Source organism: Eptesicus fuscus, chromosome 2, assembly GCF_027574615.1.
Source record: "Eptesicus fuscus isolate TK198812 chromosome 2, DD_ASM_mEF_20220401, whole genome shotgun sequence".
In the NCBI taxonomy this organism is placed as follows: Eukaryota; Metazoa; Chordata; class Mammalia; order Chiroptera; family Vespertilionidae; genus Eptesicus; species Eptesicus fuscus.
Window position 1 is genome coordinate 69,814,217 of NC_072474.1, and position 17,365 is coordinate 69,831,581.

Below are 17,365 nucleotides of genomic sequence, written 5' to 3' on the forward strand. Positions count from 1 at the left end.
ATAAAATGATTCTGTATTTTCCCATTTAACCAAATATTGCATTTAAAGGCAGCTTTCTCTACCACAATCATAACAAGGACCAAAATACTCCTACACTGTCCCTCTTTACCCTGGTGGATCAATGCACATGAACAAATTTACTAACACAGAATCTTCACTCAGGTGCTGTGTCCCCACCACTGAGTTCCAGTGCAATTGATTTTTGCTTGCCCAGCCCAGGATCAATCCTAAGTCTTCTGATTACCTAGCTCTGAGTTCCCTCTGTGGAAACATAATTTCTGTACTCTCCTGTCTCCAGGATTGCCTGTAATCTACACCTGCCAATCAGCATAGCAGTCCTATGGCCATAGTGATATGTTTAGGGATGGACATTTGACTCAAGCCAAGTCAACAGGCCCAGTCAAAACTAGTCCTGGGACTATTGCACGAATGACTGGAAAAGAGGCACACAATTGCCTTTGGATTTGAAGTAGTGAAGGGCCATACCTACATGAAGGGGGAGCCTACATGATCAAGCAGAGTGGAGAGATATCAGATTCTCTCCCTGGACCTGGCTGTACCTGATGTCATATACACTGTACTGCATGTGGCATGCTAAAACATATTCTGAAATATTACCATCACATTCTAACAGTCTAATAGTAGCAAATCACATACGGAATGAAGATTCTATTTTAAACCTAGTGTTGCTTGCTAAGCGGAAAAGAAGAGCTATTAACTTTTATATTCCTGTATTGGATTAGAAACTACTATAGATGTAGACACAGAGTGGGAACTTATGTCAGTTCTAGTGGTTGGGTAAAGCATTAACAGAGATTAGATTTTTATTATTCCTTGCATTCTTCCTGAGAGCTGAGAGAAACTAGGTGGCTAGACAAACCCCTGTGCAGGTGAAACCCATGGATACTTAAACGTCTTGCAGACGTATGTGGTAAGGTGACGTCATCTGAGTGCTCAGCTGCCCTATGTATGCTTGGCGGTAGCATCAGACAGATTCAGATTGTGGTAATGAGTAACTGTGGGGTCTCCCCAGCTTCAGACACAGGATGAGTTCACATTTTATCCTTCGACCTGTAACTACCCCATCTAGAGCTTCTGAATGGAATGATCTAAGTCTAGTCTTAGATACTGTGTATGCTCAATAGCAATTCAACATTTAGTGAATTGAAACCTCCAGGTCTGGCATTGTAGATCAGGGATGACGACAATGTGTCTCCTTGTATAAGGATGAGAATATTTATCATTGTACTTTGGGCAAGTCACCTAACATTTCTGTTTAATTTCCTCACCTGTAAAATGGGAATAATAATAGTACCTACCGTATAGGATTGTTGTGAGGTGAAATGAGTTAACATTTAAGCACCTAGAATAGAGATGGGCACTTTGTAAATGTTAGCTGTCATTAATATTGAAAATTAATAATTTTATGCCTCAGATAAACATTCCTCTAGAACCTGGGTATCTGAAATAAAATGAAGAAAAGGCAGAAATATGAAGATTTATGAATTGTGGAAAGTTCTATGAGAGTGTGCCATACTTCTCAGATATCAGTACTCTGAAGTCATGGTTTTTAGTTTTCTGAGATACTGAGTCAACTGGAAAGCTGGATTGAAAGGTTCTCAGCGGGGGATGAGAGTGTGTGTTTTTAAAAAATTTTATTTATTTTTAGGGTTCTGCTAGGTGGCTAGTCACAGCTAACTAAAATCTGTAACCATACCTACCCAGACAGTGGTTTCTGTAAATCTCAGTAGCCAAGCTGACAGGGGTGTGAGAGAGTTCTTTGAAATATCCAACTTTCACAGGAAATGGTAGCAATTCAAGACCTGGATTCAACTTTAGTCTGTGTCTTAAGGAGGTGATGAGGGTAATGATAACAATCAACTACTAGTTCTTAAGAGATGAAATGTTTTTATTTAAATACATAGAATGCTGTTATTATAACTTCCTTTCTTTTCTTTCCCTCCTTCCCTGCCTGGATGTTTTTCCTTCCTCTTTCCTCTCTCTGTCTTTGTCACAAGAACTATATACATTCCCCTCTCCAGAAGCACTTTTAGCAGTTGGCAGATCCTTCAGTTCCCTTTTCTGTATATTTACACACACATGCAATTAGAAATTGTTTTGTAGGTGGGCTTAAAATTATTTTATATAAGCAGGATATTTTGAGTTGCTGCCTACATTATTTCTTCTCACTTAAAATGTCTTTTCTCTCCATTCCAATACATATAGATCGATCTCTTTCTTTTGAATTGCTGCTTATTACAGCACTAGAGGCCCGGTGCACGAAATTTGTGCACGGGAGGGGGAGGGTCCCCTCAGCCCAGCCTGCACCCTCTCCAATCTGGGACCCCTCGGGGAATGTCCAACTGCCGGTTTAGGCTTGATTGGGCCTAAACCGGCAGCTGGACATCCCTCTCACAATCCTGGACCACTGGCTCCTAACTGCTCACCTGGCTGCCTGCCTGCCTGATCACCCCTAACTAACTCTGCCTGCTGGCCTGATTGCCCCTAACTGCCCCCCTCTGCCGGCCTGGTTGCCCCTAACTGCCCCCCTCTGCCAGCCTGGTGACCCCTAACTGCCCTCCTGCCCTGCTGGTCTGGTTGCCCCATGCAGCCTGCTGTTCAGTCATTTGGTCGTCCCTCACTAACCCCCCTGCCATCCTGGTTGCCCCACGCAGCCTGCTGCTCAGTTGTTTGGTCATCCCTCACTAACCCCCCTGCTGGCCTGGTCGCCCCACGCAGCCTGTTTGGTCATCTGTTCGGTTATTTCGGTTGTGACAGTTGCTTAGGCTTTTATATATATATACAATTTGGGTGCATCATAGTTTTATTTATTCATTCACCACTTGATGGAATTTGGGTTGCTTTCCATTTTCTGCTCTTACAAACAATCCTCTCATAGCCCTCTTTGGGCACATGCAGTTTCTGTGCCATAAAGTACATTTAAAAATAACTTGCCAAAACAGGATTTAGATTTAAATCACAGAATACATTTTCATTCCACTCTAAAAGTTTCCAGTCCCTATGGGCCTTGTTTGATTTTTTTGAATAGCCACATTTTATTGCTGGTTAAAAGCATTTCCTATCTTTTCAACGAAAAATGGCCAGATAATGGTGATGGCCACAAAAAAGGTGAAATGTCCATCTCAGTAAGACATTCCCTACCTAAGAGTCATCTGCAAGTGTCATAGTGATATGAGTGGCAACCAAAACATTTCTTGAAATCTTCAGGATTTCAGAGGTAATCTCCTTCAGCTGTGTAGCCTGGCAACGTTTTTTACCATTACAAAATCTCTTTCATAAACACCAGTCCCCTTCATTTTTAGTTAAATTGTATGTTGAGTACAGTTTGCTGGCAAGTCTGCAGTGGAATGTCCGTCTCCACAAGGTGCTCATCACCAGTATTTGTGGTTAGCATTCTGCACAGCCTGTATTCTTCACTATCTCTGTTTAATAAAACACTTGTTTTCAAAAGCATGAGGCCCAGATCTTCTGAGTCTGATGTGATGTTATCTTTCAACTTCACAAGCTCTACCACAAGCATTTGGAAAGTTTGTTATCTGACACAGATCTGTCAGGGCCTCTTCTACTGTCAACCTGCCACAAACCAATAAGCTAAGGTTAATTCAAAGATTGCCTATTTAGTGACTACATAATCTGAGATAGTGCTATTAAAAATCGCTCCCCTGTGAACTTTTTTACTGGTCCAGAATGAAATAAGATGTTTGTTCCAGAATGTAAATCAGCACACTATTTTATTCACTGAGAAAGTCTTGCCATGAAAAAAATGTTGACTGAACTTAACAGTGCTTCGAGATATAGTTGATTTGCATTCTGGTGCAAGCTTTTTAACATGTACACATGTCTGTGAACCACATTTGAGTAGCACCATCTAAGGTGCTTTATGACATTGAATAAATGAATGATATACCTACGATGGATTAAATGGCTTTTCAGGGTAGAGGTGGCAGAATGGAGAGAAGGATGGCGAATAAATAAAATAGTCTCTTTCAATGGGGGAATGTTCCTTCCCTGCTTTTGAGCTGCCACAAGGAGAGATGGTTATTCAAGGCCCAAATAGCCTACTGGGCTAGTATCATTCCCTATCAAACTCATTTCCCCATCTTGCTTTTTGCCCTTCTTCCTGTTAACTCTGGCATGGGATTTAAAGAAAGGAAAGCAATATATGGAGGGCTCATTGTATGGTCTGTTTTACAGACAATTAAATACAATTCTCACAAGTGGGTGAGGAAGTATTATTGTACACTTTGTAAATGCTCAGAGGTTCACTTAACTCGACCCAGGTCCCATCTATATATAAAAGCCTAAGCGACCAAATGACCAGTCGACTGATTGGTCACTATGATGCACACTGACCACCAGGGGACAGATGGTCAACGCAGGAGCTGCCCCCTGGTGGTCAGTGCGCTCCCACAGTGGAAGCACCGCTCAGCTGACCCATGAGCGCAGCTGTGATGGCTCGAGCCTCTCTGGCCTCCCCTCCGAGGCAGCACTACTGAGTGGCGGTGGCAGGCGTAGCTGCAGGGCGCCTGGCCAGGGCCTAGGCTCCTCCCTGGCCGCCTGCCACTTCATGCACTACCACATCCCTTGGGGGATGTTGGACAGCCTGCGAGGATCAGGCTGAAACCGGCAGTCCAACATCCTTCAAGGGGTCCCGGATTGCGAGAGGGTGCAGATTGTATGTAATAAAGTGGCAGATTTGAGATTGGAACCTAGGTCTCTGGGTAGTTTGGTCTTTTATTGTCACATCCAAGGAGAGTGCTAATAGAATCCAGGACCCAGGACAGAACTTTAAAAATGCACACTGACACACTAATGTTCCATGTTGGAACTTTGAGGTTCTGTTAGTTTCATAGTCTGCCTTCTCTGACAGTCCTGACAATTGCCCACTTCTCGGTATTTGTTACATACTTGTATATCCCTGTAGGTTATGAACACCTCATCTTACCATCTTTGTATCCCACACAATAGTGTATGGAGCTTTGAAAGCATTACATGTAATAGGTTAGTACAGTGGTCAGCAAACTCATTAGTCAACAGAGCCAAATATCAACAGTACAACGATTGAAATTTCTTTTGAGAGCCAAAATTTTTAAACTTAAACTTCTTCTAACGCCACTTCTTCAAAATAGACTCGCCCAGGCCGTGGTATTTTGTGGAAGAGCCACATTCAAGGGGCCAAAGAGCCTCATGTGGCTCGCGAGCCGCAGTTTGCTGACCACGGGGTTAATACATGTAATAATGTTAGTCTATAGACTTTTTTATGTGCCTAAGATAAATAGTAAATAAATGAGACTGAACGAGACTCAAAACTTAAATTTTCAGATGTTGTGGTATGGAATCTACTGAGGATGTGTGTCATCCAATAGAGCAGTGCACAGTGAGGAGAAAGGCATTAGGAGCCTACATCAGTAAAATTTGGGGGAGGGGCATGCTGGGACATCCCCACTGAAGTACAAGACACATTAGTGCAACTTGCACCTCACTATGAAGGTGGCAGCACAGTGCTGAATAGGCCTCTTTGGGCTCTGAAGGCAGCACAACACCTAAGAATACTGCTCTCTGCTCTACACGAAAGGCCGCCAGTTTTGAGTGAGGCCCAGAGCAAGAAAGGGTCTACGGCAGGTCCATACTGTAGTGGAAGCAGGCCTGCCACTTGGGTCATCTGACCTAGTAGATTCTATGATATCACTTATTGGTGGAGAGGAAAATGTGGAAAAAATTAAGCCAAACTCTTGTTTTTTTTGGTTCATTTTATTGAATAACTAAATGTATAAAAACCACATAGAGCACATTACTGAAGAAAATATTTTCTTTTTCAAGTATATAATGAATTCTTCACCCCTCAGTTATTTCTGTAACAATTTTATCTTTTTATTAAAACTAAGTATACAAATTTTAATACATTTCATCTTTCCTCCATTTAAAGACTATGTTATAATTATGATTATCTTTAGCAACCAAAGTCTAAAGATTTAAACTTTATATGGAGAAAAACGCCATGTCAAGTCCTTCACACCTGATTTGGTGCTGAGGTTGAACTGGTGTATTGGTTTGTTCCAGAATCCAGAGGCCACTCTAAGCCTTAAAACAAAGTGAAACTCTTAGGCTGGCCTTGGTTTCTGGAGGAACCTCTGGATGGTGGATGACTGGTTTTGCTCCGCATAGAACAGCTCTTCCCCAGGCTAAGAACTGTTCTCTGGGAACTGTGAACTGAGGTATATACTGTAGTCAGACATTTGTTTGGGGTGGCAGTTGGGGAGGGCCTTTTTTATGTCATATTTCTATTGGTAATCACATCTCCATAAAAATAAAGGGCAAATGGGTAGCTCCAATTCATTGATGATACCAATATTTTCCCACAGTTATCTCTTGCTCAGTGATACGAAGACCAATGAAAAAGAACACAAGGACTGAATTCACTTTGAACACAAGTAGTAAAAGTGACTGGTAACTGATAGTGGCAGAAACTGGGACTTGGCTTTTGTGAAGGTCTCCCGGGCTTGATTTATTTTAAGCAGCCTGTAGAGAGCTAGAATTTGGACACACTGTTTTGAATCTATCCTTTTACTTTTTTCCACTGTCCACTGACTTTAATTTTTATATGAAAAAATAGGGTGAGGGAAAAAAAATCTCCATATCTGTCACAGAATCACTATAAAACCTAAGGTCATACCTAAACTTCCCACTTAAGTGTCCATTATGAATTCAAAATTAAATAACTAACATAAATAATGGGTAACTAATGAGTTTTTTTTAAGGTAGTAAAAATATATGACCTCAGAGACTTCTTAGCATAATGCTGATCCGTCAAATGTGGGTAAAATCCCATTAAGAAGGAAGGTTTGGAATCCTATATAAAAATATAACATGCATTAAAATCCTATATAAAAATATAACATGCATTAAAACAGAGTATTCTTAAATATAAAAAAATTCAAGTGACCATATCCTTATTGATACGAATATATCACAAATAAAATTATAATGAACATTTTAGCACAAATGAAGTTCATTTCTAGTTAACACATTGAAATAATTGACACTCAAATTCTAAATACTATAGCATAGATGCCTTAATGAGATTCATATATGTATATATGCTTCAAAGTAGAATTTGACTTTGGGCTAGTACATTGTATTCTAATCCATAGTTTATATGACTCTTAATTTCAGTTGCTTTTACGAAGAAACTGGGAGAAAACCAAAATTTCTGACACTTGGATCAATCAGAAAATAGCTACTGTGTACTCAGTAAGAAATTATTTATAAAGCTGATGTTTTTCTTACCGATTTCTCTATATAAAAGCTCTTGAATAGTAATATACTCTTCTAATTAGAAGAAAATATTATAAACCTTTCTCCAATTCCTATTTCCACTGGAAGAGCCACATCATCTTTTTAAATTAGTTTCTTCTATATTTTATATTTTTAAAAGTGTCAGCATATTACTTTCTGTAAAATATAAAGCAGCATTAAAAGTATTCATCTAGTACTGGCATTCAGATTTTGAAGATACACCTTTGTGATGAAATGACAGTAAAAAAACAATATTCAGAACTGTCAGAGTAACTAGCTATTAGAAAAATCAGATTTATGATCCTCTCTAAAATTTTTAAAGCTACGCAGGTTTACATCAAAGTACTCATAGTGAGGAAGAACAATGTACTGTATTGAAAAACTGAGACCTTGTCCAGGGGTCTTCTTAACTTGTCTCTGGACAACTTTAAAAGCCTAAAGTTCTGTACCATATGCTGTTCTCAGGGTCAGTACCACGGGATGTCTTGTAAAAAGATCTTTTGGTATTACTGATAACAAAAGCACCTTGGACTGGATCCAAGGTCAACATGTGTTATAAATAAATTCTGCTTTATAGTAAGATACATTTAAAGTAAAATTGAACATATTTACCATAAAGAGTACCTATGTAAATAATAGTAAAAGTATTCCTTTGAAGTAAAAAATCTGCTGCTGCTGCTGAAGGGTTCAGTTCCTACTACCATAGCTTAACATGGCTGATTTGATATCATTTCCTTAGTCCAGAGGGATTTTCTTGATCTTTTAACTTACAATAATGACCTGGCACTAGTTTAGGTATATAAAAACGTAATTGTCACAAGTCACATCAAAACATGAGAACTAACACAAATTTCTGCATGTCTTCAAAAATGGTCTTTGGATAACAACTATAATGCTTAATGCTAAAGAGGATCCAAAGAAGCACTCTAAATGATAGACAGTATTTAATAATGGTAAATAAGAATTATTTTCTAAAAAGCTGTACCAATGTCAATTGTAGGTTAAAGATAACGTGAAATTATTTCATGAAATACAGTCTCATTCTATGCTCTCCTGATAATATTCCCAACAAAAAGCTTCCAGTCTATTTGCTGTTTCTTGGCTGATGAGACAGTCATCCTTTAATTCCCTGATTGTCTTCCCCAATGATTTTTGGAAACGCTTTTCTCGGTCTAAAACATTCCGCAGACTTTTCTTGGTATCCTCTAGCTCGCTGATCACATGATCTAATTTATACTTAAGTTTCTTTGGACTGTCCATTACACTGTAGCTATGCTCCTAAAAACATAAATACCAAGTTAGTAAAATAAACAGACAAGTAATTAGCCAAAAGCTTATAACTAGGCCTCAGCTGTTTCTCCAGTTACTGTGCTTAGAGAAGACCTTTAAGTTGGTTTTAGTAAGTTGGTGAACATAAGAAGAGGATAAGGGAATAAGCAATATTTCAGGTGCCTAGAGCCTCTTTGTTTTGTCAAAGGCTAGGCAGACAAGAGGAGAGCAGAATGCTATGGATGGGATGCACTTCTCATTCAAAGTAGGTATCTGCTTATGAACACTGAAACCCACAATGGCTATAAGGCTTTCATTCCCTAAGGGTGGGGCTTCTAAGTTTGTTTTAACAATAAAAAAACTTACATTGTTAAATGAGTAACTGAGTTACTTAAGTTTGATGAACAGTTGACTTTATAAAGGAAGTCAGGAAAGGAGCACTGACTGAAGCAGGCCCTCAGGCTGGGTGTTAGGGTTTAAAGAGGACTCAGGCCTTGGATTTTTAAAGAGATAATTTAAGTTCTTTTAATATTTATTATGATTATGCTTACATTTGCTGGGTATACCTTTTTCATTTGAAAATATGAAAGATAACACGGACATTTATAAAGGCACTATAAAAAATTTTGAATAATTTTATTTAATATTAAAATTAGTGAAGAGAACTTTTGCTTCCAGCCAAAATGAAATAAGAGACTTGGAATGACTCCTATCTAAAAAAATCAATACAAAGACCAAGACATAAAGTTTTGACATGATCAATTAAAGTGGTAACTGTCTAGTTAGGCTGATCAGCAATAAAAGTGAACAGAAACAAATGATTAGAAATGAGATGATATTACTATAGATTTTATAGATATTAAAAGGATAATAAGGAAATATTATCAACAGTTTTAAGATAATAAGCATGACAACTGAGATAAAATGAACAAATCCCTTGGAAAATACAAGCTAACAAAAAGACTTCTCCACAAAGAACACTTCAGACCTAGCCAGCTTTGCTGGAGAATTCTACCAAATATTTATGGAAAAAATAATTCCAATTCTATACAAATTCTTCCAGAAAATAAAAAAGAAGCAATATTTTTGAACTCATTCTTTTGAGTTCAGCATTATTCTGATAGTGAAACCAGACAAAAAGACTGAAACAAAAGCAAATTACAGGCCAATATCACTCTTGAACACACAAGAAAGTATTCTAAATAAAATTTTAAATCGAATCCAATAATATATGAAAGAAATAACGCATCATTAAGAAGTAGGGTTTGCCCTAACTGGTTTGACTCAGTGGAGAGAGCATCGGCCTGCGGACTGAAAGGTCCCAGGTTCAATTCCAGTCAAGGGCATGTACCTTGGTTGCGGGCACATCCCCAGTAAGAGGTGTGCAGGAGGCAGCTGATCGATGTTTCTCTCATCGATGTTTCTAGCTCTCTATCCCTCTCCCTTCCTCCCTGTAAAAAAATCAATATATATATATATATATATATATACATATATATATATATATATATGGATTTTATATATATATATAAAATCAATCAATATATATATAAAATGTTAATTTTTTAACATTAAAAAATCAATTGATGTAACTAATCATATTAACAAACTAAAAAAAGAAAAATATTATGTCTCAATAGATACAAAAAGATCATTTGACAAAATTAGCATTCTCTTCCAATAAAAATTCTCAGCAAACTAGGAATAAAAAGACACTTCCTCAATCTGATAAAGGGCATTTACAAAAAGCTGTAGTTAATATCACATTTAATATCATATTAATGTCTTCAATGGTGAAAGACTGAATGTTTTCTTCTTAAACTCAGGAGCAAGGCATGGAGCCCTGACCAGAAGTATCTACAATAACAATTATTGTAGATACTTCTATGACCAGATAGCTTAGTTGGTTAGAGCATCATCCCTATACACCAAGATTGTGGGTTCAATCCTCAGTCAGGGTGCATATAAGATTCAACCAATGAATGCATAAATAAGTGGAACAACAAAATGATGTTTTTGCTTCTCTTTCTCTCCCTTCCTCTCTCTCTTTCTCTCTCAAATCAATAAATAAATTAAAAAAAAAAATCAGGAGCAAGGCATGGAGATTAGTTCTTAGTAATTCTATCTGGTATAGTTCAAGGCAGTGCAAGAAAAAGAAATCAGTTATTCATATTGAAAAGAATCAAAACTATTTTAAATGACAGACATGATGTAGAAAATCTGATAGCTTCTACAAAAAGCTTTGATAATTAACATGTGAGTTTAGTAAGTTTTCCAGATATAAGATCAATAATATAAAAAATCAATTGTATTTCCACATACTAGCAGTAAATAAAACAATATCACTTATAAAAATGAAGTGAAAGACCTGTTCACTGAAAACTACAAAACATCACTGAGAGAAGTTAAAGGCCTCAATATATGAAGAGATATAATGAGTTAATGGGTTAAAAGACGTAAAAGAGACTTATTAAGATTGCAATTCTTTAAAAAGAAAAAAAAAAAAAAGATGGCAATCCTTCCCAAATGAATCTATAGATCTGACGTAATCCCAGTCAAAATTCTAGCTGGCTTTTTTTGTGGATGTTTTACAAAGTGATTCTAAAATTCATATAAAAATGCAAAGGACCCAGAATAACCAAAACAACTTTGAAAAAGAACAAAGTTGGAAGACTACCAACTTTGATTTAAAGAATTATTATAAAGCTATAGTAATCAAGATAGTAAAACAGATCTGGATTCCAGGCCTGGTTCTAACATGAACAGACAATGAAATGTAGAAATAAGTGCAAGCTTGACTACTATATGTGTATAATTATACTTTAAAACCTAAAGACATAACTATTTTTTAAATTATATGTTTCCATATAAAAATATAGTATCTAAAGGGAGGAACTGCATTTTCTTGGTTGAAATATCCTTGTGAAAGCATTCTCTTAACTAAATATGTAAACAAAGGCTTAACTACCTCTAATTTGTATTACCATGGCCCTGGGAAGTAGTTTATTTTTGGATATTATAGATTAAAAAGAAAAATCTCAAACATCTAAACTCCTAGTTTTTATTGTATTACCATGGTCCTGGGAAGTAGTTTATTTTTGGATATTATAGATTAAAAAGAAAAATCTCAAACATCTAAACTCCTAGTTTGTTTAAATAAGATTTTGAAAGGTTTAAAACTAATGGAAAGGAAAAATTCATCTTAAAAATATCAACATCAGCTCAGTAAGTAATTTTACTTACAAAAATGAACTGGGGTTGAAATTCTTCAATACACGAGGAAGCACCAACAAGCTGGTGATTGTGGTTTGTGACTGGAAGGGGTTTGAGGGTGAAGTTTTTTCTACAATGAAGCTGTTCTCTTTTCCCCTGTTAAGAATTGTTAATAACAATTATTGTAGATACTTCTGTCCTTTTAAAAATTTTATTCCTTCCTAACTCTGTAAAATTAATATTTCTTTTAATGAAAACAGCTTTTAAAAGTCAGTAAAATTTAAATTCCACTGAAATTACTTTAAAGGAACTTTTCCAAAATTACATCTAGAAGCACAAATTTTCCTAAAAAAGAAGAGTAATAATGAGAGAAGATATGTCCTCCAGGTATTAAAAACTTTTACACAGAAATAATAGTAAAACTGGTTTGCTACTCTCCTGGACAGAAAAATCTAGAAATAGTTCAAGTAGACAAAAGCCTTTAGAATAAAATAATTGAATTATAAATAAGTGGAGAAAAGCTATAATGTCAAAATCAAATAAGAAATCTGTTATATCCTTATACATAATAAAACATGATGAAAGTCTATGTATTAAAAATTTATGTAAAGATAAAAACCATGAGGAACTATAAAAAATATAGGGAATGTTTATATAATCTTAAGGTGGGAAAGGCTAAAGTCAGACAATACAAAAGGCTAAAGTCAGAAAATACAGAATTGACTACTTAACAAAAAAGTCTGAATTAAAAAAAAACAAAAAACCCAACCCCATTAATTAGAATTAAAGACAACAAAAGGTAATTGCAACATAGATGGCAGTTAAATGGTTCATATCATATGTGTATATATATATACATATATATATACACACATACACACACACACACACACACACACACATATATATATATATACATAACATTATAATATACCTTAAAATATGAAAATAGAAGAGGACCTGAAGATATAACACACTCACACACATCAAAGAAATATAAATGGTGAATAAACACATAAAAAATGTAGAAACTCACTAATATTCAGAGATGAATTAAAACAGTAAGATGACATTTTTGCCTATTAATTTTAGCAAAGGTTAAAAACACAACTAATACCGAGGGTTAGGATAGACAGACATGCTTCTGTATTGTTAGTAGGGGAATAGATTGATATAAGCTTTTTGGTAGGCCTTGGTAAGAACGGTATCAAAAACATGTCTTAAAAATATGGCCCTAGCCTGTGTGGCTCATTTGGTTGGAGCCTCGTCTTACACCAGGTGTCCTGTTTGATTCCCGGTCAGGGCACAAACCCAGGTTGTGGGTTTGATCACTGAGATGGATATGAGAGGCAACCGATCCATTTTTCTCTCTCTTTCATCAATTAAATAAAAAGATTTCTTAAAAAAATTTTTTTTAATGTGTAAAATTTTTGATCCAACAGTTTTATTTTTAAGAATTTAGTGCAAGGAAATAAAGATATGTACAAAGATTTAGCTACAATAATGTTCATTATAGTGCTGTTTAAAATAGTGAAAGATGATAACTTATCTACAATAGTGAGGACCAATTACATAAATTATTGTTCATACACAGAATCAATGGCTATATGGTCATTAAAAATGTTCTATAAAGCTCACACCAAAAGTACTAGCAAGGATATAGATCCTTAGGAACTGTAATATGCTGATGGTGGGACTGTATATTGGCAAACCACTTTGGAAAATTATGGCAATATCTACTTAAGCTGAACAGACACATAATAGAATCCAGCAATTCCACTTCTAACAGAAGTGTGCATACATTCTTCAGAAATGTGGACATAAGTGCATCAAAAGTCATGAACAAAAATGTCATAGTTGAATAGAAAAATTAGTTTATTTATACAATGGAATATTATAGTGCAAAGACAATAAATGGATTTTAGAGAGAGGGAGAGAGAGGGAGAGAGGGAGGGAGAGGGAGAGGGACAGAGAGAGGGAGAGGGAAAGGGAGAGAGGGAGAGGGGGGAAGGGGGAAGAGGGAGAGAGGGAGGGGGAGGGAGAGAGAGAGAGAGAGAGAGAGAGAGAAACATCGATAGGCTGCCTCCTACATACCCTGGCTCGAGTGGCTCAGTTGGTTGGAGTGCTATCCTGCACACTGAAAGGTGGGGGGAGGGGGTTCGATCCTTAGTCAGGGCACATACTGGGATTGTGCGTTTGATCCCTATTTGGGGCAGGAGGCAACTGACTGATGTTTCTCTCTCACAGTGATGTCTCTCTCTCTCTCTCAAATCAACTAAAAAAATAAAAAAGAAAGATAAGCCAATAAAAAAGAGGATATACATACAGCGTAATTCTATTTTTGTTGATTTCAGAGAGGAAGGAAGAGGGAGAGAGAGATAGAAACATCAATGATGAGAGAGAATCATTGATCGGCTGCCTCCTGCAGGCCCCACACTGGGAATCGAGCCCACAACCTGGGCATGTGCCCTGACCAGGAATTGAACCATGACCTCCTAGTTCATAGGTCAATGCTCAACCACTGAGCCACGCCGGCTGGGCCAGTATAATTCTATTTTTATAAGACTATATAGGTAAAGATGAATTTACATATAAACATATATATACAAATGACTGGAAAGATACACATCAGAGTGTTAACAGTATTATCTCTGGATTATGTAATTATTAATTTTTATTTTCTCTTTCCTTTATTATCTAATTTCCTATAATAAAATTTTCTTTATTAGGAAATAGTTTTTGAAAGTAACTTATTTTTTATTTATTATGCCAGTATTTCTTAAGGTCCTCTTAACACTGCAGATAGATGACGCCTTACTATAGGATAAAAACCCTTCAGAGCAAATTGCACAAGGGAGGCAGTCTCTACTTGGTAACTCAGGTGCCACAATAGGAACAACTGCAGATAGTGACCAAGATCACATGGGTGCAGTCACACTGCTGGACCACTTCCCTTGTTTCCAGCTGTCAGGAGGGAGATACCTTTCAATGGAGGCTCATTACTATTGTGGAACCCACAGGCTCTCTCTGAACTTTCCACAGTGGATCAGTCAGTCTAAAGTTTATGGAAGCAAATACACTTCCAGGTATATGAAGTCAAGAAAGGTGTTGAGGATGAGGCAGCCACCCCATAGCACTCATATCACTGAGAAAAAACAGAATTCAACTAGAATTTACTTACCCAATCCTTTCAATTTCCTTTTTAGATCTCTTCTCTCCTTACCTTCTCCTGTTCTTTTGTTTTTTTTCTTGTCCTTTCAGTCCTACCTAGGCTTCAAGTTTGCATGTATGTGGCTCTAAACCAAAGTGAGCAGGACTCCCAACTCGGAACTTTACTTAAACCATTCTTATGTTCCTCTATTTTTCAGATACAAGTCTTGAGCTATGCTAATTCTTAGGGGTAGTCCATTTCACCAAACCTTTATAAATATTTCTGAGTGGCTATTGGTAAAATACTCCTACTACATATTTCACAGTCTGAAGCAGCAGTTTACACCTTTAAAAACTTAGAGGATTTCAAAGCAAGTGTGGTGAAGCTTCTTCGATAGTACCATAAAGAGTGAGTAATGGTGGCAAGCAGTACTCATAAACAAACCTGTAAGTGAGATGGGAAATCAAAGATAGAAGGTATGACTCCAGGTTTCAGTTTAATATTTGGAGTACTTCTGTCAAAATCTGTCTTCTTAAAGTGCCTTGAACACAACACATCTCCTTTTTTAGGCTCCCAAATGCCTGCAGCATTCACATCAAGTCTTTTCATCGCTAATACCCATTTTCTCTTTACATTTTCATCTGTGGGGAATCTAGAAAAAATACAAAAAGTATTTTAAAATTAAACACTATTGATATTATACTTGAGTTAAGGATGTGACTAAATTAATTTCTTAACTAGTCTGCTATTACTCTTGGGAAATATTACAGCAGAAACGATCAAGATTCATGCTTTTGTAACTTACAGTTTTAATAGTCAGATTTTTCAACTAACCATGTTGTAGACATATGGTCCTCATTTAAATTTTTCTCATGTTATAAAGAAATTTCAAAGGATATTTAATACTTTATGGTAAGATCCACAACTGAAGGTTTTTCTGCATCCAAGGACAGAATATGTTTGGGCAAAGATCCTGCATTCAGATTGTAAACTACATGCAAACAACACGGGCTTTCTTTGAAGGTATGCTAAAATGCAAAGTAATGCTAGCAAACATGGCTTTGATGATATTTCTGTGAACCAGCAGGATACCTTGGCAGGTATCTTTAACCTCTAAACTAAATTCTAAGTGTAAAGGCATCACCGTCGCTTCAAATTTAAGTAAAAAGGTTATGTAAAAAGAACTTGGGAACTGAAGTTCAAAACTTAAGATTTAAGTAACACTGCTTTTGGCTTTTGGAAGTACTTGGCTCAACGACAGAAAAGTCTCACACGTGAAACGTCAGCCCTTTCAACTTGGAATTTGGCAAACAGCGAGAAGCACATCCAATCGCCGAGCAACATTTCACCATGACTTTAGCAACGCATAACAGAACTGCAAGAAAATGAAAATGGTCAGCGTTAGTAAACTTCCAAGCAAGGGGGGGTGTACATATTTACCTTTCCCAGTACATTTTGGGTGAAGGGAAATCACACGAGAAAGCCAAAGGCAAGTGTTTTCTTCCAACACCTGCAGCTCTGCTCATACACGTTTCCAGGGGCTTGGCTCCTTAAAGGAGCCAGGTGGTGTTTAGCCACGCGCCCCGAAGCCAACACACGGGATTTCAATGTCGCAGCCTCGTTTGCGCATTTCCCTCCCACGGCTGCCTCCCAGGTGGGCTGTGCCCCCGGGCTCAGCACTCCGACCCCGCCCGGCCTCCTGCCCCCCCGCAGCCTTCAGCGCCCGTGGCTCCCCCGGGGAGCCCTCCCTTGACTCGCAGGTTAAGTCAGATCTCCTCTAGCATTGGCTCTCGTAGGACACACACTTCTTCCTGGCCCTTCGCAGAGCTGACATCTTCCCTGTATGTCAGAGATTCTCCCTCAGTCCTTCTCCCTCAGTCTGGGAGTCCCAGGGTGGCATGGTGGGGCGTGTTTTTTCCTTTTTTTTTTTCTTTGTCCCCACGTCCCCACGACTTCGCTGGTGACCGGTATACAGTAAATGTTAGCACATCATTTGAAGAAATAAAGAGCAAGTCAAGGGGGAGGGGAGGACCCAGGGAAGCCAGGCGCCGGTGAGGGCCCGGGTGCCCAGCAGGGGCGGCGCGCGCCCGGGACCCGCGCCGGGCCCGGCGCCGGGCCGAGCTCCGCCCCTTTCTCGAGGCCGCGGCCCCGCGCGGCGAGAGGGAGGGGCCGCCCTGTCAGGTGCGAACGCGGCCGGAAAGGGCCCCTTCCCCGGGGGCCGCCGGGCGTCTCCGCGCCGCTGCCGTCCCTCGGGCCCCGAGCCGCGCCCCAGAGTCAGGGCGGGTCGCTATGGAGTCGGGAAGGCAAAGGCTCCCTAAGAGTCATTACCGTTAGCGGCGAGGACAGCGACTAACGTCGACGACAGAGATTGAGTCTTCCTCGGCTTCCGCCCCGCCAGCCGGAAATCCGACTGCC

At 38.3% G+C, this 17,365-nt stretch overlaps 1 protein-coding gene across 6 annotated transcripts; it reads right to left on the reverse strand.

The window, feature by feature from the left end:
* Positions 1 to 5,788: 5,788 nt before the first annotated feature.
* On the reverse strand, positions 5,789 to 17,362 carry THAP6 (THAP domain containing 6). 6 transcript variants are annotated; one of them, XM_054728300.1, is made up of 5 exons: positions 17,279 to 17,362; positions 16,223 to 16,325; positions 15,395 to 15,602; positions 11,830 to 11,955; positions 5,789 to 6,871 (listed from the first exon to the last, which is right to left on the reverse strand). In XM_054728300.1, the coding sequence occupies exons 2-5, from the start codon at positions 16,300 to 16,302 to the stop codon at positions 6,761 to 6,763; spliced, it is 525 nt and encodes a 174-aa protein (XP_054584275.1). In that variant the 5' UTR covers positions 16,303 to 16,325; positions 17,279 to 17,362; the 3' UTR covers positions 5,789 to 6,760. The 6 variants fall into 6 exon arrangements, with proteins under 6 accessions (XP_054584275.1, XP_008141895.1, XP_028004270.1 ...); XM_008143673.3 differs by having other exon boundaries at positions 5,789 to 8,595; XM_028148469.2 differs by lacking the exon at positions 17,279 to 17,362 and adding an exon at positions 16,756 to 17,098 and having other exon boundaries at positions 5,789 to 8,595.
* Between the last annotated feature and the right edge of the window lie 3 nt (positions 17,363 to 17,365).

What these genes read in the sequence shown, in the direction of transcription:
- THAP6 (XM_008143673.3), bottom strand. Translation starts at nt 16,302, where the DNA reads ATGGTGAAATGTTGCTCGGCGATTGGATGTGCTTCTCGCTGTTTGCCA. An exon ending in AAAGGGCTGACGTTTCACGT is followed by an intron (nt 15,603 to 16,222) that starts GTGAGACTTTTC and finishes TATTTTTTCTAG; the next exon opens with ATTCCCCACAGATGAAAATG. An exon ending in ATTTCCCATCTCACTTACAG is followed by an intron (nt 11,956 to 15,394) that starts GTTTGTTTATGA and finishes AATTCTTAACAG; the next exon opens with GGGAAAAGAGAACAGCTTCA.